The sequence below is a fragment of the Aureobasidium melanogenum genome, assembly GCF_000721775.1.
Source record: "Aureobasidium melanogenum CBS 110374 unplaced genomic scaffold scaffold_15, whole genome shotgun sequence".
Lineage (NCBI taxonomy): Eukaryota > Fungi > Ascomycota > Dothideomycetes > Dothideales > Saccotheciaceae > Aureobasidium > Aureobasidium melanogenum.
Window position 1 is genome coordinate 522070 of NW_024470067.1, and position 27387 is coordinate 549456.

At 49.8% G+C, this 27387-nt stretch overlaps 10 protein-coding genes across 10 annotated transcripts; 4 read left to right on the top strand and 6 right to left on the bottom strand.

The window, feature by feature from the left end:
• Positions 1-261: 261 nt before the first annotated feature.
• Positions 262-760, bottom strand: M437DRAFT_85912 (uncharacterized protein; the record flags this gene model as incomplete). The annotated part of the gene is made up of 2 exons (XM_041028365.1): positions 262-630; positions 680-760. 2 exons carry the CDS (start codon positions 758-760, stop codon positions 262-264), a joined length of 450 nt encoding a protein of 149 aa, XP_040878490.1.
• A 5874-nt stretch (positions 761-6634) lies between these two features.
• Positions 6635-9041, bottom strand: M437DRAFT_67404 (uncharacterized protein; the record flags this gene model as incomplete). The annotated part of the gene is made up of 3 exons (XM_041024931.1): positions 6635-8508; positions 8693-8754; positions 8815-9041. The coding sequence occupies 3 exons, from the start codon at positions 9039-9041 to the stop codon at positions 6635-6637; spliced, it is 2163 nt and encodes a 720-aa protein (XP_040878491.1).
• Positions 9042-11023: 1982 nt separating this feature from the next.
• Positions 11024-12292, top strand: M437DRAFT_85915 (uncharacterized protein; the record flags this gene model as incomplete). The annotated part of the gene is made up of 4 exons (XM_041028366.1): positions 11024-11425; positions 11476-11621; positions 11703-11834; positions 11896-12292. The coding sequence occupies 4 exons, from the start codon at positions 11024-11026 to the stop codon at positions 12290-12292; spliced, it is 1077 nt and encodes a 358-aa protein (XP_040878492.1).
• A 375-nt stretch (positions 12293-12667) lies between these two features.
• On the top strand, positions 12668-14322 carry M437DRAFT_52071 (uncharacterized protein; the record flags this gene model as incomplete). The annotated part of the gene is made up of 2 exons (XM_041022295.1): positions 12668-13456; positions 13753-14322. The coding sequence occupies 2 exons, from the start codon at positions 12668-12670 to the stop codon at positions 14320-14322; spliced, it is 1359 nt and encodes a 452-aa protein (XP_040878493.1).
• A 372-nt stretch (positions 14323-14694) lies between these two features.
• On the bottom strand, positions 14695-15903 carry M437DRAFT_85917 (uncharacterized protein; the record flags this gene model as incomplete). The annotated part of the gene is made up of 1 exon (XM_041028367.1): positions 14695-15903. The coding sequence occupies one exon, from the start codon at positions 15901-15903 to the stop codon at positions 14695-14697; it is 1209 nt and encodes a 402-aa protein (XP_040878494.1).
• A 625-nt stretch (positions 15904-16528) lies between these two features.
• On the bottom strand, positions 16529-17983 carry M437DRAFT_76605 (uncharacterized protein; the record flags this gene model as incomplete). The annotated part of the gene is made up of 1 exon (XM_041026651.1): positions 16529-17983. The coding sequence occupies one exon, from the start codon at positions 17981-17983 to the stop codon at positions 16529-16531; it is 1455 nt and encodes a 484-aa protein (XP_040878495.1).
• An 808-nt stretch (positions 17984-18791) lies between these two features.
• Positions 18792-19841, top strand: M437DRAFT_51954 (peptidase S66, LD-carboxypeptidase A; the record flags this gene model as incomplete). The annotated part of the gene is made up of 1 exon (XM_041022268.1): positions 18792-19841. The coding sequence occupies one exon, from the start codon at positions 18792-18794 to the stop codon at positions 19839-19841; it is 1050 nt and encodes a 349-aa protein (XP_040878496.1).
• Positions 19842-21143: 1302 nt separating this feature from the next.
• On the top strand, positions 21144-23977 carry M437DRAFT_76607 (uncharacterized protein; the record flags this gene model as incomplete). Its single annotated transcript, XM_041026652.1, has 3 exons — positions 21144-21347; positions 21399-21494; positions 21791-23977. The coding sequence occupies 3 exons, from the start codon at positions 21144-21146 to the stop codon at positions 23975-23977; spliced, it is 2487 nt and encodes an 828-aa protein (XP_040878497.1).
• A 357-nt stretch (positions 23978-24334) lies between these two features.
• On the bottom strand, positions 24335-24883 carry M437DRAFT_76608 (uncharacterized protein; the record flags this gene model as incomplete). The annotated part of the gene is made up of 1 exon (XM_041026653.1): positions 24335-24883. One exon carries the CDS (start codon positions 24881-24883, stop codon positions 24335-24337), a length of 549 nt encoding a protein of 182 aa, XP_040878498.1.
• A 539-nt stretch (positions 24884-25422) lies between these two features.
• M437DRAFT_52145 (T-complex protein 1) lies at positions 25423-27152 on the bottom strand (the record flags this gene model as incomplete). Its single annotated transcript, XM_041022306.1, has 3 exons — positions 25423-26956; positions 27007-27073; positions 27128-27152. The coding sequence occupies 3 exons, from the start codon at positions 27150-27152 to the stop codon at positions 25423-25425; spliced, it is 1626 nt and encodes a 541-aa protein (XP_040878499.1).
• Positions 27153-27387: the final 235 nt, after the last annotated feature.

Sequence of the window (27387 nt, forward strand, 5' to 3'; positions counted from 1 at the left end):
AATTGCGAAGAATCAAAGCCCCCCTTTCCAATTCCAATTTTGATTCCAGACCGTGACGACTGTTCGTGGAATCCGAGTTATTGAGATCGCTTATTCGTGGGAAAACTTCAAGGTCCAGTTGTAATCATTTATGCGCTCTGAACCTTCTGATGCTCTTGGGGCCTTCATCTTCTCCCATATCCTTCTCCCATTGCTTCCCAACAGCGAAGTCCAACTCCCCATGTTAATATGTGCAAGTCTCTCTCGTGGTCTGGTCACTCTTCAGGTTCTTCCCTCCAACAAGGCCGTCTTGACACTGAGTTCGACAGTCTTTTGGTACAGCTCGCGAACCAGCTCTCCCTTGTCTGAGCGGAGTCCTTCGGTGATTTCCTTCTCCCTGGCCAATGCCTTCTTTGTAAGTTCGACGTCAAATTCGGCATCGACAAGCTTGTGGTGCAGCTCTGCAATCTGCTCACGCTGCTCTTCCTCGCGTTCATCGCCGCAGTTTTCTCTGTGCTTGGCGGCCTTGATTTCTTCCTGGAGGTTGAAGATGGTAGTGGCATCGGAGGAGAGTGCTAGGGCTTCCTCCAAGGCGCTGATACGGCCTTGAGCTTCTTCGAGGTCGACATCGCGTTGCTTGGCTTCCTGGCGCTAACAAGGGTCAACTGACTGTTACTGCCCTTGCGTAAAAGGTACTCACCAGTCGCTTTACGAGGACTTTGTATTCTTCAAGAGACAGTTCTTCCTCCTCAATCTTGTCTTTGCTGTGAACGTCTGACATGGTGACGGTGTTGTGAATTGTAAGTTGAAGAGAAGATGAAGCAGGAGAAAGAGATGAAGCAGGAGAAAAAGAGATCTGGAGTCGGTATTGCTGCTGCTGCTGCTGCTGCTGCTGTTATGGTTGTGGTTTAGGTTTTGTTGCGCGGTGGTGAGGTTTATATATGGCTGGCTGGTGACAGTGAATCTTCCGTGGTGACAGTGAATCTTCCGTGGTGACAGTGAAAAAGGGGAAGTGAAGACTCGGAACAAGCTGGCATTCACCTATCAAGTGAAGAGAGACCTTCGCCCAACTAGTGAAGTCCAATTTCTGTTGTGAGAATCCAGTGAACTATGCAACCCGAAAGAAAGTTTTTCACTCAGCCAGGCGTTGTCATACTCCGTGTGCAAGAGACTGTTACAGTGTAGCTATGGAAATGCGCAAGAATGTTACAAAGCTTGTTGTTTCCATTGAGAGAACTACTGAAGCTACAATCTATCTTTGCCCAAGGGATCAACGATGCCAAACCGAAGGAAGACATGGAGCGAAACAGACGCTCTCTCGTCTCCGCTTAATCAAAATCTCAAGCTTGCAAGTTAGCATCAAAGACGTCTGGCATGTGATCTGGGACAAAGAACATGCCACGGAAGATGAACGGCTTGGGAACCTCGAAGCTTCCTCCCTTGTCAGTCGTGTATCCCGGATTGATCAAGGTGCCAGTGGTATCATTGTGGTGACCAAAACGTTGCGGCAATGTCAGAATGCGTCTACCGCTGGCATAGCGGGTGCCCGGTAGTCTGAACAACATGGCTTCCTGTTTAGCCAGATCAACGAGAGCATATACTCGGATTGATTCGAAGAGCTGACCAGCAAGGAGCGTACGTGGTGACGATGGATCATCCTGATTCACGCGCTCCTCAGTGCGTTCACAGCCAGCAAGTGCTGTCGATCGCAACCAACGCCTCGTATGCTCGCTGACATCCTCTGACAACAGCTGAGGCATCGAGTAGATCAGTACATCTTGCCCTTCATTCCACGACATGATGTCAGTGATCAATTTTCTATAGGCCAACACAATGGGAGACTCATGAACGGGAAGCCTTTGCTGCCGCCATCGTGTTTCGACGTCTCTCAAGCGCGCCCATTGTCTTCCGTGGTGATTGGCGGTGCGTATGATCAGTTCCAACATGCGGCAGTCACATAAATCACGGTCGTCTGATCTGGTGTAGCTCGGGTCGGACCAACAGGTCATGAGGAGGTTGTCCAGCATGAGCAAGACCCCGACTTCTGAGTCCTTGATATGGTGCAGCATAGCCTCAATGATTGGCAGCGCTGTCTCGTGCACCGGATGTATAGGCAGCACAAGGGCCAATCTGCGGAAAAGTTGTCCGAAGCTTGTGCCATAGTAGCGTTTCATATCATCGAGCGTACACATTGACAAAGTCCATCCTAAAGCAAGCTGCGGAAGCGATCTTATGCGAATGGGGAAGACGTCGTCAACTTTGACATCAGCTCCAACCGTCAAGGCACCCCAATGAATGAGTACATCAGCAAAGACTATACCATACTCTTTAACCCAAAGGCCGTCGAAGATAATCGACCAGAGATGGCGGACGATTGTATTGACTTGTCCGTCCAGCACGCGGATTTCCGCCTGCCGTTTTTGGAGCTTGTCGTCCGAAGCTTGTTTGGCGGACTTTGCCGTTTCCAGCTTGATCGCCTCCTCCTTGGCCCTCTGTACAAGTGCGCTGACACTACTCTTGAGGGCTTTGATCTGATCTTCAAGCCTGAAACCATTGGCCAGGCAGTCATTGTGCTTGAATCTCTCTTCCTTGTAACGTGCTTCGCTTTTGCCTTGCTCTCTGACGGCTGCGATGATCTTGGCGTCTTTCTTATCACTTTCCCTCCTCAGATCGCCGACTCTTGACTTCTCCACTGCAAGTTGCTGGTTCAGGGTTTCGATATACTGATCTCGTTCAGTAGTCTCCGTAGTGGCCGATATGAGAGAGGCGTTCATCTCCCGACGTATCTTGGCAGTAGCCTCAGCAAGCGTCTCCTCGGCACGAGCGCTGGCGTCTATGAGCTCCTTCTCAACTTTCGACTTATCCTCTATGAGCTTGAGGGAGTATGCGAGGTGATTCTTGGCCTCCTGTTGACTGGCATCGACAGCCTCATTGGCTCTATCCAACTCGTCTTGGACTCTGGTGAGGCGATTCTCGATGCTCTCCTTGGCTTCCCTCTCTGACTCGAGCTGCGCCTCTAATGCGCTGTACTTGCTGCGCTCATCCTTGGAATCTGCCTCGAGGGTATTGACCCTGGACTTGAGAGACTCTTGGGTAGCTTCAGCTTGAGTGACCTTTCCCTCTAGCTTGATGCGATCAAGTTTCAAGGTAGCTCTCTCGGAGTCCAGCGCCTTTTCTCGCTGATGGACATCGTGGAGCTTGGTCTTGACATCAGACTCTCGCTGTTCGAATCTGCCTTCTTCACGTTTGCATTCATCACGGAGCTCCCTGGCTTCCTTCTCTCGCTGCTGGACCTCGATCAGACGGGTGTTAAGGGCGCCGCTCTCTCTATCAAGGTCTTGGCGTTGCTTGTTGAGCCTCTCACGTTCGCTCATCAATTCGCTTTGTTTTCGCTTGAGCTCCTCACGCTTGGCCTCAACCTCAGGAGCTTCGCCCTGCAGCATGACCAGCTTGTCGCTGGCCAACTCAAGCTCATATCTCAAATTCTCGCCATGTAGAGTACACTCGCTGAGTTTGGTCTTGACGTCTTGGACTTCATTGTCCTTTTCGGTTCTGAGCTGTTCGACACGTACAGTCCACTGGTTTCTCTCCTTCTCCAGGTCCTCATATCGTTGATTGAGATTGTCGTGACGAACTTGGGCCAGTCTTATCTCTTCCGCACGAGCCTCGAGATCATGGCGATTATTCTGAGCATCTCTGATCGCCTCATCGCGTGCTGCTTGAATGGAGGATTTCAACTCAGTTTTCTCGCTTTCCAGCTTGTCGACACGGGCTTGAAGCTCAGAAGCCTTTTCATTAGCTGTATTCAGCTGCTCCTTGAGTCCTTTGCGCTGCTCATTGAGCTCAGTGCCGTTTATGTTGCAAGTTTGTAGCTCTTCTTGAGTAGACTTGAGATCCTTCTCGACTTGGTGGAGCTTGTTTGTGTTACTCCTCAACGATCTGACCTCCGTCTCCAGAGCCGAGCATCTGACTTGCAAGTTTGTCGACTGCTCGAAATATCTAGAACCATATTCTTTGGACTCATTGAGCTGTTTTTCCAGGATCCCAACGGTGGCCGAAGCAGTTGCTGCCTTCCTGATCTCGGTCTGGTGCTGACGGCGGAGGCCCTCGGTTGAAGCGGTCTTGTTTGCGCTCTCTTTTCGATGAATGACCACCTCTTCAAGCGCGGAGGCGATACGTTGAGCGACAGTGGAAGGATTCTGCAATCACGGCAATATCAGCATCTGTTATGTATGAGGAGTGGTGTGAGTAACGACTATCACAACTCAGAGTACTAGTCCAAATCTGGAAGGCCCACTGAGAGCTCGCCATTCCTTGGTATGCAGGCAGGCTCTCGATGGACTTTCCCACATCTGGAATGGTACTGTGTATTGTGATGCATCGTCATGACCATAGTTCTTGTACGTACCCACTCTTTCTCGGCCGTATTCTCGCCATCGTCCAATGCGTTGTCTGCACAGCTGGCAAGCACCTCAAGCAATCCCCTCAAGGATGCGACGCTTTGGTAGGACTGAGTCAAGGAAGCAAACTGATTCGAGATATTCTGAAGTTCGGTGTTGCTGTGTTTGAGCTCCTCGACAAGGGTATCGTGTTTGATCTCTATTTCCTGGAGAGTAGCCGATGTTTTCTCGTGCTGTTGTTGCTTTGCGTTCAATGCTTGTTGCAGTTCCCCAATCTCACGTTTACCATCTCGGATGGTCTGCTGGGAGAGGTCCTCGGCTTCTCGACGAGCCTCCTGCTCGGTACTCATCTCCTCGCAACCCTCGCGCCAGAAAGTCTCATTCTGCTGACAACGAGCGAGATCAGCCTGCGAGATTTCCAATTTCTCTTCGAGGAGCTTCTTTTCGTTGGTGAGCTCGAAGTTTTGCTTCTTGGTTGCCTGGACTTCATTGTAACAATCAAGGAACTGCTGACCGAAGGCAGCACCGAGACCTTGGAGTGTACTTGAGGTGTATGCTTTGGCCTCCTGCGCTAGTGTTTCCTTCTCTTGCTCCACGCTTCTGCTTCCTTCCTGAATGACTCGTTCCAAGTGTGCATTGCGTGCTGTTAACGCTTCGGCCATTGTACGCCTGGAATTGTTTGCCTCCTCCAAGGCCTTCTTGACTTCTTCTAAGGCCTCGATGTCACCAAGGGAAGTGTCGAGTGATTGCTTCGTGACGGCAAGCTCATGCTCCTATTTGAAGGTCAGTCAAAAATCAGGTCAAGGGAATGACTTTGAGTCACGGGGTAATTGGTTGTAAGAATGTCAGGCCTATGGTACCTGAACACACCAGCGGTAGGGTACTTACAAGCTCTTTAACCCTTTCCTCAAATGTATCATCCACCATGGCTTCCGCGGCAGCCTTCTCCTCCAGCTCCTTGACCCTTGCTTCGGCCTTCGAGGCGATGGATCTGTACTGGTTACGCTCAGTGCGCAATCTCTGTTGAGTGGTCTTGTCTGCTTTCGAGTCCTCTCTCTGCTGTCGTAGGTCTCGTTCCTTGTCTTGCAGCTGGGTGCGCAGATGCTTTGCCACTTCAAAGATCTCGTCGATGGTCCATGATGGCTTGTCTACACCTAGAACCTCGGTGAGGTCTGCTGAGGTCCTGGTTTCATCGGCCTGGAGGTTTGCGGTGACCTGCTGGACGTCTCCAAGAACAACTCGCACCAGGTGGTCTTCTGCAGGCGATTTGTGGACTCTTGTCGCACGCAGGAACTTCCATGCACCGATGCGATGTTGGCGGGTTATTGAGATGGCATATTGAGTTTTGGGGAAGTCTGACTCGTCCACCAGTTTGACCAAAGGTGCCAAGGTGGTTTCCAGTTCTTCGAGATCGGAGCGAGACTTTGCACCTTGGGCAAGTGTATGCTTGGCTTTTGCGATCTTCTCGCCGACATCTCGCATCTCGACGTCCAGGTCTTGTGTGGAGGTAGAAGGCATGGTGCCATGCAAGTCCACATCACGCTTGAGTGCCTGGGCTCTCTCCTTGAGCTGTGCTACCTTCACAACATCTTTGTGAGCAACTTCGAGCTTCAGATATCCGGCTTGGCGAATCATATGGGCACTTGTGGTTGCAGGGGTCTGGACACCAGGGGGAGCAGTGGGTCCAGGGCCACCTGGGGGACCGGTCGACCCGGAACCAGTAGCCATGACGAAGGCTGAGCTGATGGAAGTTGGTAATGTTGATCAGATTGGAGATTGAAGTGTGTCAAGATCACTGAAGGATGTGTCGACAGAGTTGAACAAAGAAGACGCGTGTTGCCCAATGCAGGCGGAAAAACACACAACACGAATTACGGGTACATGCATACTACCACGGATGATGTTACACAGAGCATAAAGGGCACAGCGAGCTTAGTGACAATGCACAGACAATGAGCTTTCATAGTGGTGTAGGAGAAAGAGTAAGAATGTACAGGACAGTACTTAACAGCATACATTTTCTTTTCCGTTCCTGTGTGATAGCATTTGCTTCCATGCAAGACTGCAATTATTCGTCCAAGGTCAGGACAGAGCCTTGAGTATTGTATACAAAACATGTTTGACCATACCGATTTGTATACCATGTAGATACGATTAAACTAACTAGGTTCATGACAAAAGAAGAACTACCCAGGCTCATGACTGCTTCAAGACTCCCTGACTATCTCTCTCTGATTCACCCCACTCGAATCCATCTATCCTCTACTCAAAATTGCCGTCGGAGCAAGGTTGGCGGCTTTTGAAGGGTCGGTGACCCAATGAGCAAGATCATCGGGTGACAATGGGTTTCGAAGGGGCGCGATGAACATCACAAACCTTGTTGTCGAAAGCTTGCCCTTCTTCAGACAAATCCGATTAGCTCTGATACAAGACAGGCAGGCGTACTCATCGGCGGCCTGCGCGCCTCCCTTCAACATCTTGTTATACATGCACATTGTCTTTTGCACGTCTTTGGGCAGCTGTTCGTATCTCTCGTCGACAGCTACACAGATGATACTGACGAGTTCCTCAACAAAGCGCTTTGTCACTGCCGTACTCAGACCTGTCGCAAAAGGCAAGTAGCCACCGATCTGATCAGAGCCGTCTCCAACCTTGATAGCATTGTCGAACAGGACCGTGTTGGGACGTCTTCGGAGAGTGCTTGCAAGTGCGTCCGACATCCTGACATTAACCGTGATTTCTGTTGACGCTGGGCTTGCGACGGGGATGATCGTCACAATATCGTCTCTGGAATGAACGGGGAGATCAGCAGTATGACCATGCTGAGGGTCAGGACGGCTTGGGATGGTGCCTGGTCCAGAAGGGGGCACGAAGGGATGGTGTTCGGGAACCCGTGGCAAAGGGCTCACAACTGAGGCTCTTGCTCCATAAGTACTCTCAACATCCATCTCGGAACCACCTGTAAGTGTTGTTCTGCTTCTGCTGGGTCTCACAACAGCATTGAAAGCACCTTTGAAATGTCCGTGACGAAGCTCATGAGTGGCAAGGGAGGCCCTGCTGCTCGAATGGGACAGAGATCGCCTATGATGGCCTTCTTGAGGGGGTGAGGAACGCTCAGCCCGAGGGATGATATTACTGCCAACGAGCTGTTCGTTTGTGCGGCGGCCTTTGTGCGGCAACTCGGATTCTGCATCCGTAGGCAGCTTCTCGACGATGTTCAAGACTTTTGTCATGCTGTCTGAAATGCCCCTCAAGGTTCGTGGGATGAAGGTGGTCAGGTTCCTTTGCTCAGCATCTTTACCAGTACTGAGTGTGTTCTCGATGTTGTCGACTTTGTGAAGGATCCCCTCGGAAGCTTCGGTACCCACAACAACTTGATGAACTTCGCCCAACTGAGTAAGGGCTTGGTTGGCTTGTCGTCGAAGATTTTCGAGCTCAGATCGCTCACTTGAGTCGAGACGCATTTTGTCGGCGGAAACCTTTTGCTCCCGAAGGATCTTGTTTTCTTCCTGGAGAAGTGCGAGCTGCGTGCGTTCGTTGCTTGCGAGCTGCAGAGAGTTGAATTGTTGACGCTGGTTTCGGAGAGACACAAGCTCTGCGCGTTCGTTGACAGTGAGCTGCAGGGACTGTTGGCTTCGAAGGGTTGCAAGGTCAGCGCGGTCCTGAGCCGAGAGCTGGACAGCCTGGAACTGGGCACGCTCGCTCCGAAGGGTTGCAAGCTCTTGAATGTCTCGAACAGTCAGCTGCAAAGGCTGCTGTTGTCGCAGGTTGTCCAGTTCCGAGCGTTCTCGCACAGCAAGCTGGATAGATTCCAAATAGCTCTTTTGCTGACGGAAGTTGTCAAGCTCTGCGCGTTCTCGAGCACTGATCTGCCCAGCATCGACTTGGCTCTGTTGTCTACGATAGATGTCAAGCTCTGTGCGTTCTTGGGCTCTGAGCTGAAACTGATCCATCTTTGTGTCTATGCCTTGCCTGACACGAGATTCATTCCTGAGTCTTGCGACCTCGTACTCATCGGTGGAGAGGTCGTGGAAGGCTTGAACCGTCTTCTCCTGAGAAGCATGGATAGCTGCGGTGACCTTGGACAAGGTATGCTCCTCGTTGACCTGGGTTTGGAGCCTCTCGACCTCTGCACTACATCAGCTAACTGTCTTTGTTGGTCCAGAAAAGAAACGAAACACAGTCGAGGGGAAAAAAATCAGAGAACGAACCACGAGAAGAGGGTTTAGTCAATGGAAGGGAGGGAAGGAGGGGGACGGAGTAGGCGGACCATGGCAAGAGAGCACAGCCAAGGGAAGGGAAGGGAAACGAACCAGTAGTCAATGCTTGCACTCTCTGTAGTAGGTCGCTGAGCGACTGGAAAGTGTGGTTCAACCTGGGATGAGGGCAATTAGCATGTGACTTTTGGCTGTCTGCGCAGTGTATTGATACGTACTTCTGGGCATCAGCAAGGTATTCCTTGAAAGCTCCGAGAGACTCAGAGAAACGACGCTGCAGTTGTTCTGCTGTGAGCATGTTTGGTGTATCGCGAGCGTCAACTTGTAGATCTTGGAGGGCCTCGACCAGCGAATTCAAACTGATCTGGAGAGCCGAGATATCTCGTCGAACCTGCTCGGGGGGAGGATCCGAGACAGGATTCAACGAAACACCTTCCATATCCATGGCAGAGATGGAGGAGTAGGTGATGAATGATAGTAACAGGTAAGAGATGGAGAAATTGAGATGGGCAAGAGGTAGAGATAACGCGATGGGCAAGTGGTTGAGGAAGGAGATATTATCAAGAAGCAAGCAGATGAGATGTTTGAGCAGAGACAAAGAACCTGCCTTTGCTTTCTACCTATCTCAGCCTGCAAACGCGAGATGCGAGATCCAAGCTGCGGGTGTTCCCCAGTCGGCAAACGAGCCCTCGGGAGGATACCTACGATTTTCCGGTTGTCCTGGCATTGAACGGCATGGAAGACACAAACATCTATGCAGATTGGAAACCTCATTGAGAGTTAGCGTGCACAATCAGATAATGATCATGGACAGATTTGATGGTTGTTTGTTGATGAGTGCCTGTGGAGGAAGAAGGACCCTGGCCGCGTCGCGCTAGTGGGAAGTGGCCAAGGCAGCAGAATCCATCTGACATGCACCTTGAATTTCAAAGCGGTCGCTCTCGGCCACCAACGGCTGGTTATGTATCGGTCCACTTTGGAACAATTGATTGATAGAGACCCAGATGGTGGTCAATTGAATCAGCACATAATAGTAAGGTGGCGACGTGTGACTTGTCCCGGCGCTTTGTCCTTGAGATTCGAGCATTCTCTCACCAAATTTTGACATTCCGAGTCTGACCCGGAGATCAACCTGGCCTCGCCACCAACTCCTGGCAGAACTTCGGACGACGTGCAAACCATTCTCTGTACAATAAACTACATACAGACGGCATTTCAGCAAAGACCAGAAAGATCAGGTCAAATGGCGGCTCTGTACGTTTGGCTATCTAGAAACCTAGCATTTCTCACCAAAATCTCACATTCTACGATACAAAGTAGTACTCTATAACCATCACCTGGCAAAACTTCGGTCAAGGTGCAAACGACCCTTCGTACAAGAAGCCATATACAGACAGAGGATCAGAGAAAATCAGAGAGTCCGGGTCGGATGATAGGTTTTCGTGTTTAGCTCTTCAGTATCCTAACGTTTCTCACCAAGATCTCTCAACCTACAACGCATAGCACAACTCTACAACCACCACCTGGCAAAACTTCGGTCGTGGCAGAATCGAATCTTCGGCCGGGACCCAGATTATCGGCAAATGCTCGGCAAGACCCAGAAGGGATCCGATAAGGGAGGAGAAGTCCGGTGCAGGTAGTGAAACCTCACCAAATTCTCCCGCCAAATCGAGGCAACACAGATCCATGTATCACACAACCCACGACACTTGAAATCATGTCGGTCGTGTTTCAATTGATTCCTCAGCTTGGAATCTGTTGACCGACAAGGGACCAATGTAAGAAAGGGAGGGTGTGATGAGAAACAAGAAGTCCGGCGCAGCCAGTCTCCTCACACGAAGGGTTCTAATGCCACAGCATGCATCTCCCCCAAGATTCTCTACCAAAGCAACGCAACCAGCCATAACTCCCGCGTAGTGCTCTGGGTTTTGTTCAATCTTTGGCAGCCACAAGATTATCTGACCACCTACCTCCTGGTTGAAAACCAGCTCAAAACAAACAATGGTTGGTGAGCAATGCTTCATGCGCCAGAGTCACTCCAGCCCAAGAGACAGCCAGCGTCGGACCTTGGATTCGCGCTGCTCTTCACCCTCTCGACCAATCTTGACACAACCAAAATCCAAATTTGTGAACAACTCATCTCAACATCAAAGAGATCGCAATTATCATTGAGTCGCATGGTCGATGACCACTTGCAACTGCCCCTCTGGTCCAGCATTGATGATCCGCACGCACGACCTCTGTTGAGTCCGGCTCATATGCCGCAGAAAGCGACTTGGTGCTATGGTGACCTCTGTTCTTTGGCGATCTGTAGCGATCTTCCAGCTATAAGAGTGCACAATAATCTCAACGCCTGGAGTGTATCCATCGAGAACCATTGAGACTACGGACTCTGTTCTGCGTTCTCACAAGCCTTCCCTTCACGAAATGGCCGATCCAGAATCGCAATCAGCCGCTCCCCACAAACGCAAGCGTGACTCCTTCGATGAGGATACCACGGCTGCGAAGAAGACCTTGACGACGACAAGGAAAGCAGACGCTACACCAGCAGAAAAAGCATTTGCCACCTCGAAGATCTCCTTGAGGAGTCAAAAGCCTTACCAGGTGGGCCTCCTCGAGGAGATGAAAGCCTTGCCAGAAAGCGGTGAACGCAGCGCGAACATCAAAGACCTCGAAGAGACGAGAGCCTTGCCAGAGAGCGGTGAACGCAGCGCGAACATCAAAGACCTCGAGGAGCCCGCCAACGCCTTGGACTTGCACGATCCTTTTTCTTTACATATCGACGAATCTGGTGTTGACTCTTCGACAGCTGCTGCAAATATCAAAAGTGTATCGGCCAAAACGACCTCGAGGTCATTATTGGAATGACCGAGAGCGAGCTATCTGTCGAGGACATGTCTACGTTCCCAGAGTCTCCAAGCTCTATCCATGAAGTTGCCAATTCAGATTCGCCTTCAGTCGCTTCCCACAAGCGCAAGCGTGAACCTTCTGAGAAATCAACCACTTCCCGCAATCTCGAGGAGTCGTAACCGGAAGGGCCTAGCAGAAAAGAAGACCATGACGACGAAACGGATGAAAACGATGAGGACAGCAGACTTTACACCAGTACAAACAGCATCGGTCATCTCGAAGATCTCCTCGAGGAGATGAAAGCATCGCCAGAAAGTAATGAACGCGCCGCGAGCATCAAAGATCTCGAAGACTTTACCAAAGCCTTAGACTCGTACGACTATGAGAGGTAGGTTCACGCTACATATTGAGGAACATGTTTATTGGTTGTTCGACCACAGCTGTCGCAGATACGAGATGTGTATCGACCAAAACGACCTCGAGGACATCATAGAAATGGCCGAGGGCGAGCAGTTCGTCGAGAAGCTGACAAGGGATGATCTGAAATGCGCAGAATCTAAACCGCCAAAGAATGAGGACGTCGCGCATGCTCTATCTTACTTCATGGGCCCGTCAGGTGGAGCAGAGGTCAAAAAGCTTGTGGCTGCAGTCGCAGAATCCAAACCGCCAAAGAACGAGGATGTCACGCGTGCTCTGTCTTACTTCATGGGTCCATCAGGTGAAGCAGAGGGAAAGAAGCTTGTCGCTGCAGTTACCAACACGGTGTCAGCTCTTGGAGAGAGTGATGACGAGGATATTCTCAAATGCAATGCTGAGCCTGTGATCATCGATCTGATCATCAACTAGAGGGACGAAGAGAGAAGGGCAGGGCTGGAGAAGTTATTCGGGTTTGATGGTCAAAGAGGGGAAGTTTGGACGGGCATTGATCGTCTCTTCTTGCTACACAAAGCTCGAGGTCCATGCCTTTCCAATAAGTTTTCACTGCCAGTACGACACAAGTTGACAATGGCCATTGTTTGTTGCTTATTACACACGCGTTCCATGACACGCCACAACACGTACATCACGAACTACCCTCTTTCGTCGGCAACCTGCATGGCTTGGCAATACACTTCCCACAATCTTCAATCTTCGCACCTCAGCTTCTTCCAGCACTCATCGTATCTCAGCTTCACCCGACATTCGTCGTGCCAGATTCTTCCTCTATCATATCATATCAACATGGCAAGACCAGCAAGATACGTCAGCGAGTCGATGGTTGCCATGCGCAAGGCCTATACTGAATGGGGTCTCACTGGACTTGCCGAGGAGATACAAAAGCTGGATCAACACTACGCTCCACTCGTCAACATCTCTCGCCTATCTACCCCCGTCATGATCGAACACGGCATGCTGCTTCTTGCTCAAATCCCTCGCGACATGCTGCTAAGCATCCTTAACAACACTCTGGTTTCGAACTTCAAAGCCGGCAAAATCACACTACAAGACTGGAATCTCATTCCCCGTTCTGTCAAGCAGCAGAGAGAGCCCGCGATATACGTCAACTACTACACAACCCCTGACGGCACTGGTTTGACTATCACGGAATATGAGCAGTACCTACAGGCAATGGAAGATGCCATTCAAGGCAGGACAACAACAGTCAACGGCGTCAGCATCAACATTGTCTCAGAAGTGAACAAGTACTACAAACAACGCACCAACGAAAAGGGTGCATTCTTGACCGCCCACAAGACTGCCACCCGTCGCGATCTGCCTGATTTCTTGAAGTATCAGCAGAAAGTGGTTGCGGCTGCCAAAGCCAAAGGTGCTGGCAGGATACGTTTCCCCGGCGAAGTCGGCTGGGCCATCAATACTGACTCTCGAGTAAAAACTCATCACAAACTCCAAGGATCAGCGATTATGTTCCGCTTGACCATGTGTGTCGTCAGTGTATTATTTCCACACAGAAACTTCGAACTGAACTCATTCGCTCTTTTCCGTGTGGTCATGTGGAATCATGCCGAGATTGTAAGTACACTGCTTTCCCTTCTACTCTTTCATATGAGCCTTCTGCAGAGTCACCCTCACTGGTTTCATACCAGTCTCAGAATATCTTGTGAATTTCTGCAGTTCATCTGAGGATTGGCTATGATGCATCTTCTTACCCACTCCCATCTTATACAATTCCTCCCGAGTCAGGGGCTTTCATTGGTGACGCAGCTGGCTCTCGACAGTACTTTGGCTTGCCAGGAGAATCACCTTCGACATTGAAGACTCTGCTTTTTGTATATGACTTCACTTACCCCGACTGACTTTTCCCCCAGGGCGAATCGATTGGATCTCACCTAGTCAACAGCTACGCCGGTTATGGTGGTTTCAACTTTACCACCGCCGGTATATCAGTCAACTCAGCCATCATTGCCAATGCCAGATTGTGGATGACTGTATGCACTCAATACGAGGATGTCATTGACTATGCTCACCAAGCTATCCTCGCTGATCGTCAGATGTTTGAAGACAAGGTCCAGAAGCTTGAGGTGAGTTTCCATAATCTCGTCATGACCATCTTGAAGTATAGTATACTGATAGAACCAAAGGAGGAAATCGAACGCCGCCAGAAGTTTGACAAGCTAGCCGACTTGGAAGACGAGTTGGACAATCTCCTAGAACAGGCCGGTGACGACTCGCTTCATATCGCAGTTCGCGAAGAAACAAAAAAGGTCAATGATCTTCAGAGAGTGTTTCAGAAACAAGAGGGGGAGGTCAAAAAGTGCTATGACAACCTGTCGACCCTTGCTGCCGACTTCCAGCTTCTCGATGTCGCTCCATCGACAATCGCTCACAGTAGTGGCAGTCATTCGTCCAACTCAGGCGAGGGAGCTCAGGCGTCTTGAACTAGGTATACATATGAGAGGAAGCTTTTGGAAGTCATTTCCTACAAGGCCATGGGTATACTCTTCAGCTGTCATAATGCAGGATATCTATGTACCACAATGACACAGAGCACCCATGAGTCACGAGGCATGATGTATTTTCTTTTTTGCTTGTTTATGAACTTTGACAGACACTATTACGTTCTCACTAAACAGCACTCTTTGTAAAACTGTTACTTAATCTCATGTCAAAAAGGTGGAGGTGATCCACATCGAATATAGCTATGACAACTTATGTACCTCCAAGCATACCAGACCAGATCTGTCCCTGACTTGACAGTCACTAGATAATCTGGCGAAAGTCGTGGTAGATTCTATACTAATGTTACAAATCTAGCCATCATTCATGATTGTCGATACTAATTGCTCGAAAGAACTCTCTCTAAACTGTCTCTTAGCTTCTTTCAATTTTCTCCAAGCAAGAAGAACATTTGATTGTGGTTTTTCCACAAAGGTAAACTTCTCGAGCTTGGGTGCGTGACGGAGAATTAGCACAGCACATCGCCTAGCGGGAACGGGGCCTCTACGGGTCTTGACATGAGGCTTGCACAGTGTGAGATTCCTCAATTCTGGGAACAAGCATCCGGGCACATCAGTAAGAGCAACGAGGTCCCAGGATCCAAGAAAATTCGCCAGCGAAAGTTCAGGGCAATGAGTTGACAGTGTTTCTAAAGTCTCAACCGAGATGTCAGTCTCGAGAAGCCATTCCAAGCGCTGCAGGCGTGGCAAGCCAGGTAATATCCTTCGCAAATCGGCATCATCGGAAGATTCGAGAATGATTGGATCATAGTCTTCTTCCCTGGCGGCACAAACAAGATGTTCAAGGTTCGTCAAGGTCCCAAAACAGCACAGATCTTCGCTTTGCAACAAGGTACCATCTCCTTCAAATTCCAGCTCCAGTTCCTTGAGATTTACCATGTGTTTGAGGTTTGAAAACATAGTCATCTGTTCATCCGGTTGAGACCATATGTTGAGGTCCACTTTCGAAGCGTGGCGAATCGCCAGAGTTATGGGCTCTACAGACTCCCGATCAAGCATCAGATCAACCTCATGGAGATTCTGGAAGAACGAAGCACTTTCATTCGAGAAAGCTCCTGGGATTTGTTGCGGTGTTAGTCGTTCTGTGATAGACAACTTTGTAAGAGTCTTCATGTTGGCAAAAGTAGAGATGAGATCGACACTCATAAGCGGCGGTGGGAAGTCGAGTCTTATGCTCTCGAATGGTTTGATCCGGAAGAAGTTGTCGAAATCCTTAGGTGTAACATCAGTGTCGTTCGTATTGATTCTTTCCAGTTTGATGGAGCGCAGTCGGGGACACTTTGAGCTTATGGCAGCCAAGAGATCCTTATCGAATCCATTAGCCCAGCTGAAGAAGAATATCGACTCAATAGATGGACACAGCTTTTGCTCAACAGTGGTGTGTGTTAAGTCGGCATCGTATCCAACTTGATCGACAATAAGATTCTTCAAACGAGGGAATGAAAGCAAAGGCTCCGTGCTCAATGCGTCGTCTGGCTCTTTACATAACTTGATTGATGGCATTTTTGAAGCGTATTTTTGACGGCGACTACATTCGATATTATCCAGGTCTTCCATTGATGGACCCCATATCTGTTGGTAACTCCAAAGCACTCTCGTAGCCGCTTCGAACCAAATGTGATTCACGCGGGCCGCTTCTGCGAGGGTAGATCGAGTCAAGCGATTTTCGAAGTAGTGTTCCTCACTTGTCTGTTCTTTAAAACATTGTAGGATCAACGAGACAAGCTCGGGTGAGCTCAATACTTGAGCGGCTGCCATGATGAGTTTTCTGAGAATGTGTGTTTGTCGTATTGTGTTTAGCACCAGGAAAAGTTCACACTCAAGAGGTGGTGGTTGCTATTGAGACGCATAGTGGTATGACGCTGATCCCTCCGCTTGGAACTTTGTAGAGAACACGACTTCATCAATCAACGCCCTAACTTGAGATTTGATGAGATCAGAGATGGGAAACAGATTTTAGAAGTCATGAGAATGAACATTGTCTCATTGAACGAACACATATTGGCCAGGAAACACGTATTCACTTTGTCGGAGGTGTAGCCGAAGTTGGCTTGGCGGCAACAGATTTGATGCTGGCATTTTGTTTCTCCTTTTTTTTCCTTTCGCGACCACCCACCTCAATATCTTTTCATCGGGTTGCCAATCCACGATTCTCTTCTCTCGCGTGTCTTGTCTGTCCAGTCTCCTTGATTCGTCCGTGTGCTCTCATCGTCAATCGTGAGAGCTGATCGTAATCGCCATCTGTGGGACGAAAGCCGTAACGATCAAGTGCCACAAATCTATCCAGATTCGGAGCATGTCTGTCGAGAATTTCAGCCATAAGCTGAGCAGTAGTCTCATTTACTTCGCCCAGCAGGTTTCGATCGCTGACCGAGGAGACCCATGCGAATTTGAGCCTCGGAAAAAGCGGCTTGGGTATATCCCACCAGGCTGTTATATCAATAGGGCAGTACAAGCGCAGATTCTCAAGCATTGGACAGGACCGTCCGAGATCTCTCAAGGCGGATGTTGGACTAGGAATATCCAGAGCGTACCAGATCAGCAGTGAATCCAACTTTGACAGATTCGCGAAGATTTGTTTGAACTGGTCGTTTGAGATCTCCCATCTCGGCATTGTTTCTCTTTGTGGAAAAGGTTTAGGGCTTATCGAGAGAGTTTGCAGATCCTTTGCATTGCGTAAGACTAGAAGTTCTTGCGGCGATAATTTGACACCAGTAGCAACTTGGAGCTGGAGAACTACTAGTGGCAAACCAACAAGTGCATCGAGTGCGTGGACATCACTATCTATCAGAAGCTCGAGTGAAAGGCGGGTCATCGCGCTGAATGTTGTGGACAACAACGGCAAAGCTGGAAGTCCGATATGAATTCTGAGCTTGCGTACTGATGCAAATGGCGATCTTTGAAGCCGTTCCATTGTGTCTAGAGATATCTCGCCATAGAGCGTGAGGTCCTCAAGACTGATGATCTTGCTCAGAGCTACAGTCGCTGCGAGAACTTCGTCCTCATCTTGAGGATAAAGCGTGAGCCGTACGCTTCGTAATGTCTTATTCGCGGTAAAGAACTCAGCAAGACCAGGTCGTCCGTTGGATCTTAGAGACATCTGGGAAAAGCCTCGAAGTCGTGGGCAGTGTTTATTGAGACCTTCCAAGAACGTAGTAGGTGGCCAGTCTTTGAAGTGGACCTCTTCCAAAGTTGGCTGTATATATGGCGCGAGGTTAGAATCTCGAGGCAGTGGAAGATTGTCAAACCGTAGAACGCGAAGCAGCTCGAAGTCAAGGTCAAGATCGGTATTGTACCGATCAGAGTCGGACTCGAGCTTGAGGTCGCAGATCTTGGAAGCGTATAGCGTGCGACGTGGGGGTACGACAGTCATTAATGCTCTTGTATCTGACTTAGCCCAGAGCAATCGTGTCGCTTCGTGGAACCATACCTGGTTGACACAGGCCGCCGACCGTAGACTTTTGCGATCCTGTCCTAACATATTGAGCATGCATGACAGAATTTCCGGTATGGATAATGCAGCTGAAGCCATTGACTGCGGCGCACTCCAAATAGAGAGCGATTCCAGCTGGAGTGTTTCCATGTGTATTAGCTGTGGAAATGCACAATATCATAAGAAATAGGACGATATCCACTGAGAAGCGACGATCTATCAGCTCTCGATGGACACGCCTCTTTTCCAATAACAACTATGCCTTTTGATAGTGAGGATGATGCTTGTCGTCGCGGTCGGAGTGTAATAGGAGTTGCAGCTTGTAGAGGACGGGAAGGAAAGATGTTATTTTCGAAGCTCCTCAATAGGCAACAACGACTGATCCTTCGAACAACCTTTGTGAGTCATGGACCGCAGAATACAGCCCATCTCCAGATTTCGACTTCATCGTCGGGCAAAACGAAAGACCCAAGTGAAGGAAACTCTGATGAAAACCACGTTGACCAATGTAAGGAGCAAAAGAGAATCATGTTGCCTGAGTTGATATGTTAGTAAGCAAGCTGGATACGACTAAAACAAAAGCAATTCCGGTGCGGGGAATCGAACCCCGACCTCCTCGGTGAAAGCGAGAAATCCTAGCCGTTAGACCACACCGGATACACGTGATGTGGTTTAGTGAAAATTTGACATATATATCCATTCACGTTTTCATCCTCGAGATGATCACATCGTGGAAATGCACAGTACGTTTTCGAAAGCAGTAATTCAAGATTATCTCTGTCTACCATCGTTGTTAAACTACAGCCATGCATTCTGGTAGCTTGTGACTTGACTTCTCCACATGACGCGGGGCCAGAATCCTTCCTTCCTTGCTTGACTCATCGTGTGCTACTCGAGTAGGCAGCCATCCCAGTATAAAAGTGGGAACCAAGATGTAAATATTTCCCGCAAGACCACAATGGAAGAACACAAACCCACCACACCGCTAGCTCTCCAAAAGGGCGACACCATCGCCTTTATCTCTCCTTCCTCACGCCTCAACACACTGTTCTCCCGTCGGATTCAGAATGCCATCACCTTCTTCAAACACCATGGCTTCCTTGTCAAAACGATCTACAATGACACTTTACCTTCGGATCATCTCTCCGCCATTCGAACTCGCTGTTCAGAACTCCACACCGCCTTCTCCGACCCAAGCGTAAAAGCAATCCTTTGTACAATTGGCGGCTTATCAGCAAACGAATTGCTCCCTCACCTAGACTACAACCTCATCCGCCAGCATCCAAAGATTTTCTGCGGATACTCTGATATTACAATTTTGCATCATGCAATTTTCGTGCAAAGCGGGCTGAGGACTTTTTATGGTCCTGCTGTCATTCCCGAGTTTGGGGAGGATGAGGGATGGGTGATGGGGTTTACTGTTGATCACTTTGTTGAGACGTTGACAGGAAAGAGTGGAAAGACTGTTCCTAGGTCAAAGGTGCACACGATGGAGTTCAAAGATTGGTTGGATGAAGATGGAGATAGTCGACCAAGGGTATTGGAGCCTGCGCCAGGGTGGAAATGGATCAAGACTGGTAAAGCGAAAGGCAGACTATACGGTGGATGTCTTCCTTCCCTGGTTCAGCTATGCGGCACGAAATATCTACCCGACTACACTGGACGAATCCTCCTGCTCGAACTACCTGAGGGCCACAAACCTGGGAGCCCCTTCTCACTCGACGCTGCAAGGTCTGCAATGGCAGATCTACGTAATGCTGGGATCTTGGAGAAAGTTGCTGGTATTGTCATTGGACGTCCATATATGTATGACGAGAAGATGACTGCTTCATTCGAGAAGATGGTTTGGGATCAGTGTTATGGTATAGAGGTTCCGATACTGGCGGGTGTTGATACCGGACACTCGGATCCTATGCTTACCTTGCCGTTGGATGTGATGGTCTCGCTTGATTCGGAAGCTATGGAAGATGAGCAGTTTATGATATTGGAAAAGGCTGTCAAGACATGAATATGAGATAGCGAATCTGAGCAATATCACCCTTATGAATCTGAAAGGGAGATGCGTTGATTGACGGCCTCGAGATCCCGATGACATCTGGTGTGCATGCAGGTACTTGATAACACACAATCACAATAGCCAATCGATGGCGTGTAGATCAACACGTCGAATGGCGGATGCATGCAGCTCGAGCTCGGTCGAACATCTCAAGTTCACGTTGAGATAAAGAGATTATGTCCATGCTTTCGAGTCAAAGACAAGATTTATACTAGCTTTGGTAATAGGGTGTTTCTGTCTAGCAATATAAAAGGAAAACTAGAGACTGTGAGCGATATGATAGGATAATCGGTAAGAATGTTGCCGCTCAAGCCCTGCTGCAATGCGAAGTTGCCGACTGAACAGGTCTCCTCCGGCAGCATGTCAGACAGCAGAGTACAACAGCATGCGTGAATGTCAAGCGAATGACTATGGCGAATAATCGTGTTTGTTTTGCGACATGGCGCGTGACGAGTGGTGGCGTTTGCGTGCTTTACTCCGATACCAAAGCAGCAGACAGGATCTCTGAGCTTGCGAAAAAGCAAAGTCAAGCATTAGGACACGCGAGGCTTCACTGAAAGAGGCTTCACGATGGAGGCTTCATGAAGACAGATTGTTTCGGACAAGATGGATGAATAGGCAGCAGGCAGAGAGCTGAAAGGTGCGACGAATAGGAAGGAAAGCCGAAGGTCGGTCGGGTGCAGTTGCTGTCAAATCCGGGGAAAGGACGATGGATGATGTTGATGGATGATCAGTGTCGATGGTTTGGGCTATGAGTCGTCGAGGCGATAAGGAATTGCTCATTCGACCCTCCAACTTGTGTGTCCAACTTTCTTTCTCTTCTCGTTTCTCCTCATCATCTGTTGAGACAGACCAAGTGTATCAGCCAGTCAGATTGAGCGGGGACCTGTCTGGAGCTTTGTCCAAGCTAGCGGGTTGTCGAGTCACAAGCTGCATACACCACACGGCGATAAGGGACTGCCAGTACCTGCCAATACCACACGACCCCCGTCAGGCCCATTCGACCTTGATCTCCATCCTTCATCCAAGACACAGCCTGCCATTTCGTCCTGGTCACCATGCAGCCATAATTTTCCATCAAGATCCGCCTCGTCGTCGTCCACAACTGCCCTAACATCGACCTCCGCCGAGCCGCCATCAAGGTTCAACACCTGCCGACTGTCACTATGATGGATCGCTTGCCCATCAACACCACTCCCATCTAGTATATACCCCACGCCCGACCTCCCTTGTACAAATCTGGTTCCCTATACCATGCACCAACACCCACGCCCCTCGACAAGGGCCCAACCTCCGGCCCCCATGCCATCACCCAACCCTCAAAGACAATCCAACCCGAGAGACGCCATGTCGAGCCGAACGTACTCCAACGAGGACCTGTCATCGGGCAGCCAGCCTGTTCGTTCTTCTGACGGCAGGGAGCAGACTTCAAAAGATAGGGCCAACTTGGTTGTTCAGGTGCGTCGCGAGACAACAAACTCCCCAGCTCATGCTTATACCATACTACAGCACTTCTTCACCAAAGCTGCTCTCATCATCTGCTCATCCCGAGTCAGTCTATCTCCTGCCATATCCAAGACTGGAGAAGCAAAGATCGATAGATGGGTACGTAACCTCTCCTCCGCCTTTACATCCCTGCAGTTCTCGAATACTCCCTTGACCACCGCAGTAATTCTATACTGTTGAAGAGAGACTTGTATGTCTCGGATGGCCTTGTGCGATCATGAACCTGGCAGCTACATCACTGCTAGGCACTCTTGCTTCGAAGAGTTACTATCGTCCTTGTCTTGTGTCATTCTAGAACACACTCAAACCAAAGACAATATTGCATCCCTCCAACTGTCTTATGTTATTCTATCTGCATTGCATCAAGTACTGTAACCGTGTCTGACCATATCCAGTTCAATACCTTGATAGAGGAAACAGACATATTGAACCAAGACTTGCAAGAGTGGAGGTCTATGGATGCAACTGTAGAAAGACCCCCTCCGTTGGTGATCGATGTTTACCTCGACACTGCCCAACTCGCCCCCAACCAGACTCTGGTCGCTATAGATGAAGAAGGCAAACCGTGGGATGTAAGCGAGACTCTGAGAAGACTCGAAGCTTCAGCCCCGACGCCTCAAAATCACACCCTCTCCACTTTCGTATACGAGAGATGGACAATTAGCCTGAACGACGCTTCATCAGTGTCTCCGGCTACCCTCAACGAACCTGCACCTAGCTTTTATAAAAAAGGTGTCATCACATGCAGAGCACTCTGCACCTACGCACGACTACTTCCGGCGTGGAAGCTAAGGACTCGTCTTGGAAAGCAAGCTGCGACTGGTCCAGCCACCTTACGACCCCGGTATCGTGTCTCAGACGGATCACTCAATGAGAAATCACGAGTAGACACTCTGAGCTGTTCCATCTTCCCTTCAGACAAACGCCCAACTGAAACGTATCGCTTTTCGCCTCTGCATTGCCCTTTGGGATCTCTCAACATCTCGGTCACCTATCGAAAGAACCTTGATCTGCAAGTTGAGCTTTCTGAACGCCTGATTAGCGCGCGGATGGCTGGTCACGAACGCCCTGACAGTGGTCTTTCAGGCGAATCGAGCAGAGAAAGAACTTCCATGGACCAGGAGCGCCCTTCTTTGCGTTCACAGCCGTCCAAGTATTCCTCATCCTTCCAGCGTACTGCGCAAAGAAATGCAAACGCAGGAACATCACCTCGAACAAGCACTCTCCGTGAGCCTGCCGATCGCCCTTTGTCAGCACAAGCCGAAACATCACAGCCATCGCCTTCATCACAGCAAGACGAATCACTTCGTCGCTACTCTTCACAAAGTCTGAGAGATCGAGAAGCGTCTCGCTTCACTCCCTCATCCTTGAGAGAGCAGAACGCCTTCCAGCGTAGACCGTCTGTGTCGTTCCAACCCTTCAAGGCTGGCTCTTTGTCATCATCGCCCGCAGCTGGTAACTTCCTGTCCAGTTCGCCGAGCAGTTCTGTCGGTCGAAGCGCGGGCAATCCATTGCTAGCACACGCTAGAAAGTCTTCGTTATCGACACTGCCCCAAATGGCTCTGCGCAATCCTGGCGCTGTAGCCGAGACAGCTGTCGGCTCTTCAGCATCAAGCTCACCCAAACCTGCTCCTATCCAGAGATACTCGTCGAGCTTCAGCAATAGAAGAGCACGATTCCCTTCAGTGTCCAGCAGTAGAGTTGAAGAAGACAACAACAGCAGTGGCAGAGCCAGTGTCTCATCCACTAACCGTGAATCAAGCACACTCCAGGAAGGCGAAGGAGGTGCCAGCTCAGGCTCAGTACAAGCTGACGAGGACAACATCGCCGACTTTCTCAAGTTGCTCGACAGGAACAAGGGCTTATCGAGTCTCAACAAGACTGATAAAGCTTCTCTGAGCGCTAATTCGCAGCGCGCCGCGACGCAATTCTCCAAGTTCTCGCGTATGAAGGATTCAACAGCCCAACTTTCTGAGTCTATGCAATCGTCAACGATGTTGCACAGATCTTCCAGTTCGTCGAGTCGACAATTGCAGAATATCCCAGGCATGAGTCCAGGTTTGATTTCGACTTCGTCTTCGCCTGGTAAACCCATCTCACCGCACACACCACACATACCCGCCATCCCCTCACGACTGAGTAACAACAGTATCACAGCAGACTACACACGTGATCGCAGTCGTAGTCGTCTCTCCGGCACACACATCCAACCATCCAGTGATGGGGCTAGAGACGTATCTTCTCAACCACCTACACGAGGTTCGGGTACACCTCTGTCCACAGCAATCGATATTCCAACATCCCCTCGCACTTTCGTCTCGAACCGCCGCTCGTCGTCTACAACACAGCAAGCACGTGCAAGAGGAGTTACGAGTGTCGAGGATCAGGATGCATATGGCATGCGCTCAGCAAGTATGCCCGTCGCTGAAGGTGGTCGAAGCGAGCTTAGTCTCTCTGAACTGCTCTCGCAAGGAGAGAGTGGAATCGGTGGATCAGGTGGTGCCAGCAGTAGACGCCGCAACCGTGAAGGCTCTGGTACTGTGGATGATGACGAGCCCTTGCTTTTCGCTTTGGCCGATTGATTGTCTTCAACTTTCTCATGCTCGGTTGATTGTTCAGCTGCTTGCCCTTTCTCTTTCTCCACTCTGCGTTTACAAACACGACAAAAAATCTCCCCTCCTTCTGCTTTTGTTTCACTTTCACTCCTCTTATCAACTTGCTTTGGTTTGCAAATTGCTTTCTGTCAATGTTTTTTCTGTTCAATGCATGGAAAGGATAGGATAGCGTGGCGCTGGGGTTTGTGCTTTTACACTAGCTTTAGTACTAGGATTACAGATTGAGAAGAGCGAGACATAGGTAGCAGATGAATGAAATGCGTGCTGGACATGGGTACAGCTAAATATCATACGTACATGCAACTTATCATGTATATCCCCTCTCTACGACTCAAAATACTTAGGCACTCTTTTAACCAACTCGCCCACCTCCTCATCACTAACAATATACTCAAAGCCTTCTTTATCAACCACTTCCTCACCATCAACCTCTCTACTCATCCTTCTATATCCATAACAGTTCCTCCACCTCCAGCCTTTGGCTTTTCTTGTTGCCTCTCCCTTCGCCTTGGCCTTTTCTTCATCAGCAATACTAAACCCATCAACAACCAACTCCCACGTCACAAACACCGCCGCAGCAAACTCTCCAATTTCCTTGACTGCCACTCTGATCATTCTGATATCTGCACCTACCCCCGCGGACACCAACTTTTGAAGGTGCGTCAAGGTGCCTTTGGCAGCTTCTTCGGGAGTTGCAACGGTGGTGTTGGTGCCCAAGGTGAAAGAGATGAGGTTTGGGAGGTAATGGGAGGACATTGCTGTTGCGCAGGCTTGGAGGTCTGAGGGTTTGGAGGTGGAGCCTATGGCGGTTGCTGTTGCGTAGGAGTGGATGAAGGAGGTTGCGTGCGGGGAGATTCCTGTGTTTGAAGACATGGTGTTTTGCGGATTCTTGGATTTGATGTTGATGGCGATGGTGCTGAGGTTTTGTGTGGTGACGAGTTGTGAGATGATAGCACCAATAGGTTGGAGTTTGGTGTGTTCGTTTATGCAGGTCCAATGGAAACTTGGTTGAATAGGTATGCCCAAGACCAATGGCCCCTCGAGATGTTCCAGTACTTTTGATTGGTGCAGAGAAAGGATCACCAAGAGCTAAACGTGAATAACTCGCTGGTGCTTGAGGTGGTTTGGGAAAGATGATGGTATCAAACATTCATCAAGCTCACGAGATCTACCAAGCTTCACGGGCCGAGATCGGGCCATTTCTTTCCCATCACCTCTTTTAGTAGGATGTCATCTGCCTATACCAGCTGTCTGGAAGAAATCTCGGTCAAGAAGCGGATGGACGGCTTAGGAGATTATCTCTAGCACAACTTGCAAGTACAGTCATCCTGTGGATTTTGGGCAGTCTGAATCTTCAATTTTTATGCTAATACATGGTATCTCCTTTTTTGGTTATTCAGCTCTCAAAACATCTAATCATCACCACCACCCATCTGACCACCTGCTGTCGCAGCCTTCTTAGCACCACAGATATCATCAACTCTGAGCAACAAGCAAGCCGACTCAACAGCAGTCTTGATACTCTGCAGCTTAACAGCCTGAGGCTCCCAAACACCAAGCTTGTGCATGTCACAGATCTTGCCAGCATCACCATCAATACCCCAGCTGCTGTTGTCGTTTGACTCGGCGTGCTTTGCGCGAAGCTGGGTCAAGACACGAATAGGCGAGTTACCAGAGTTTTGGATCAGGGTGCGGGGAATGACTTCCATGGCATCGGCAATGGCGCGGTAGGGCCATTGGGCTACACCTTCAACACCCTTGGCGAGCTGTGACAATCGTACGCTGACGGCCATTTCGGTGGCACCACCGCCGGGGGAGAGGTAAGGGTGGAAGACGACGTTACGGGCAACACCCATGGCATCTTGAAGGTTGCGCTCAATTTCGTTGAGAATGTCTTTTGAAGGGCCGCGAAGCAGGATTGTGCAGGCCTTGGGGTTTTGGCACTTTGTGAGGAAGGTGAAGTATTCGTCGCCAATCTTCTCAATCTCGAAGAGACCGCACTGAGTACCGACGTCTGATTCGGTCAGATCTTGAACGGTGTTGACAATGGTGGCACCGGTAGCGCGAGCGATACGGTTGTTGTCGGTCTTGCGGACACGGCGGAGAGCGGTGATGTTGTGCTTCATGAGGAAGTGCTGGGCGAGATCTGAAACACCCTTCTCGGTGATGACAAGGTCGGGCTTGACAGCGATGATGGCGTCGCACATTTGCTTGACCTGCTCCTCCTCAATCTGCAGAATGCGGTTCCAGTCCTCCTCCTTTGTGATTTCGATGTTTGTCTGCGACTCTCCCTTCTTGTACTCGAGTGTGCAGTCAAGCAGAACAATTCGGGGGTTCTCAATGCGCCTCCTCATCTTGGGGTGGGTGATGTCCTTGTTGAGCATGACTCCGGTCAAAACTCTGCTGTCCTCAATCTCACCTCCAGGAATCTTCTCGACACGAGCATAACGCTTGATGTCGACCTCTTGCTTACCACCATTGGCGTTGTAGGAGACGGTGCGCACAGCAGTCAAAGCCAGGTTGCACATCATGTCGGACCATCTTGAAACGAATTTTGTACCGATAGAGGAAGAGATGAGCTTGTACATTTGCTCGTCGTCTGAAGTGTCGACAGGGATAGAGACGTCTTGAATAACCTGAAGGGCGTCGCTGAGGGCGCGCTTGAATGCTTGGATGATGACGACGGGGTGGATGTTGCGCTCGAGTTGAGGGAGGGAAAGAGCGAGAATTTCACCAGCAAGGATGATGACTGATGTGGTACCATCACCGACTTCCTCATCTTGTGTTCTGGCCAGCTCGATCATGCTCTTTGCGGCGGGGTGGGCGACTTCGATCTCTCTCAGGATGGCGTGACCGTCGTTGGTGAGGACAATACCGCCCATAGGATCGAGCAGCATCTTCAACATGGCCTTGGGACCAAGACATGATCGGATAATGTCAGCGACGCTGCAAATTGTCAGAAGGACGCAGGTAATGAGATGAGTTGTGTAGCGTACGTCTTTGCGGCGGTGATGTTGGACAATTGGGCTTTGCGACCGAATTGGCGCTCACCACTGTTGGTGTCTGGGATGGGTTATCAGTATACACAGCAGACAGAACAAGCATAGAGAAGCTCACTCATGACCACAACGGGGGCCTGCATCTTGACTGTCTTGTTGCTGGACCACGATCCAAGCTAGCAACTAGATTCTGGGATAGACTTGTTTGAAGAAACTCTAACTTGATGCAGAGTCGACTGTGTTGTTATGTCGTCGAGTGTGGGCGGTAGACAGTCTATTTGGGCCCTTGACCAGCAATTGCGCGCGCCTCAACTTTTGGAGAAGTTCCATCGGCAACAAACGCCAAGCGCTCGGGGGTCTTCATCACCTATGCACGAG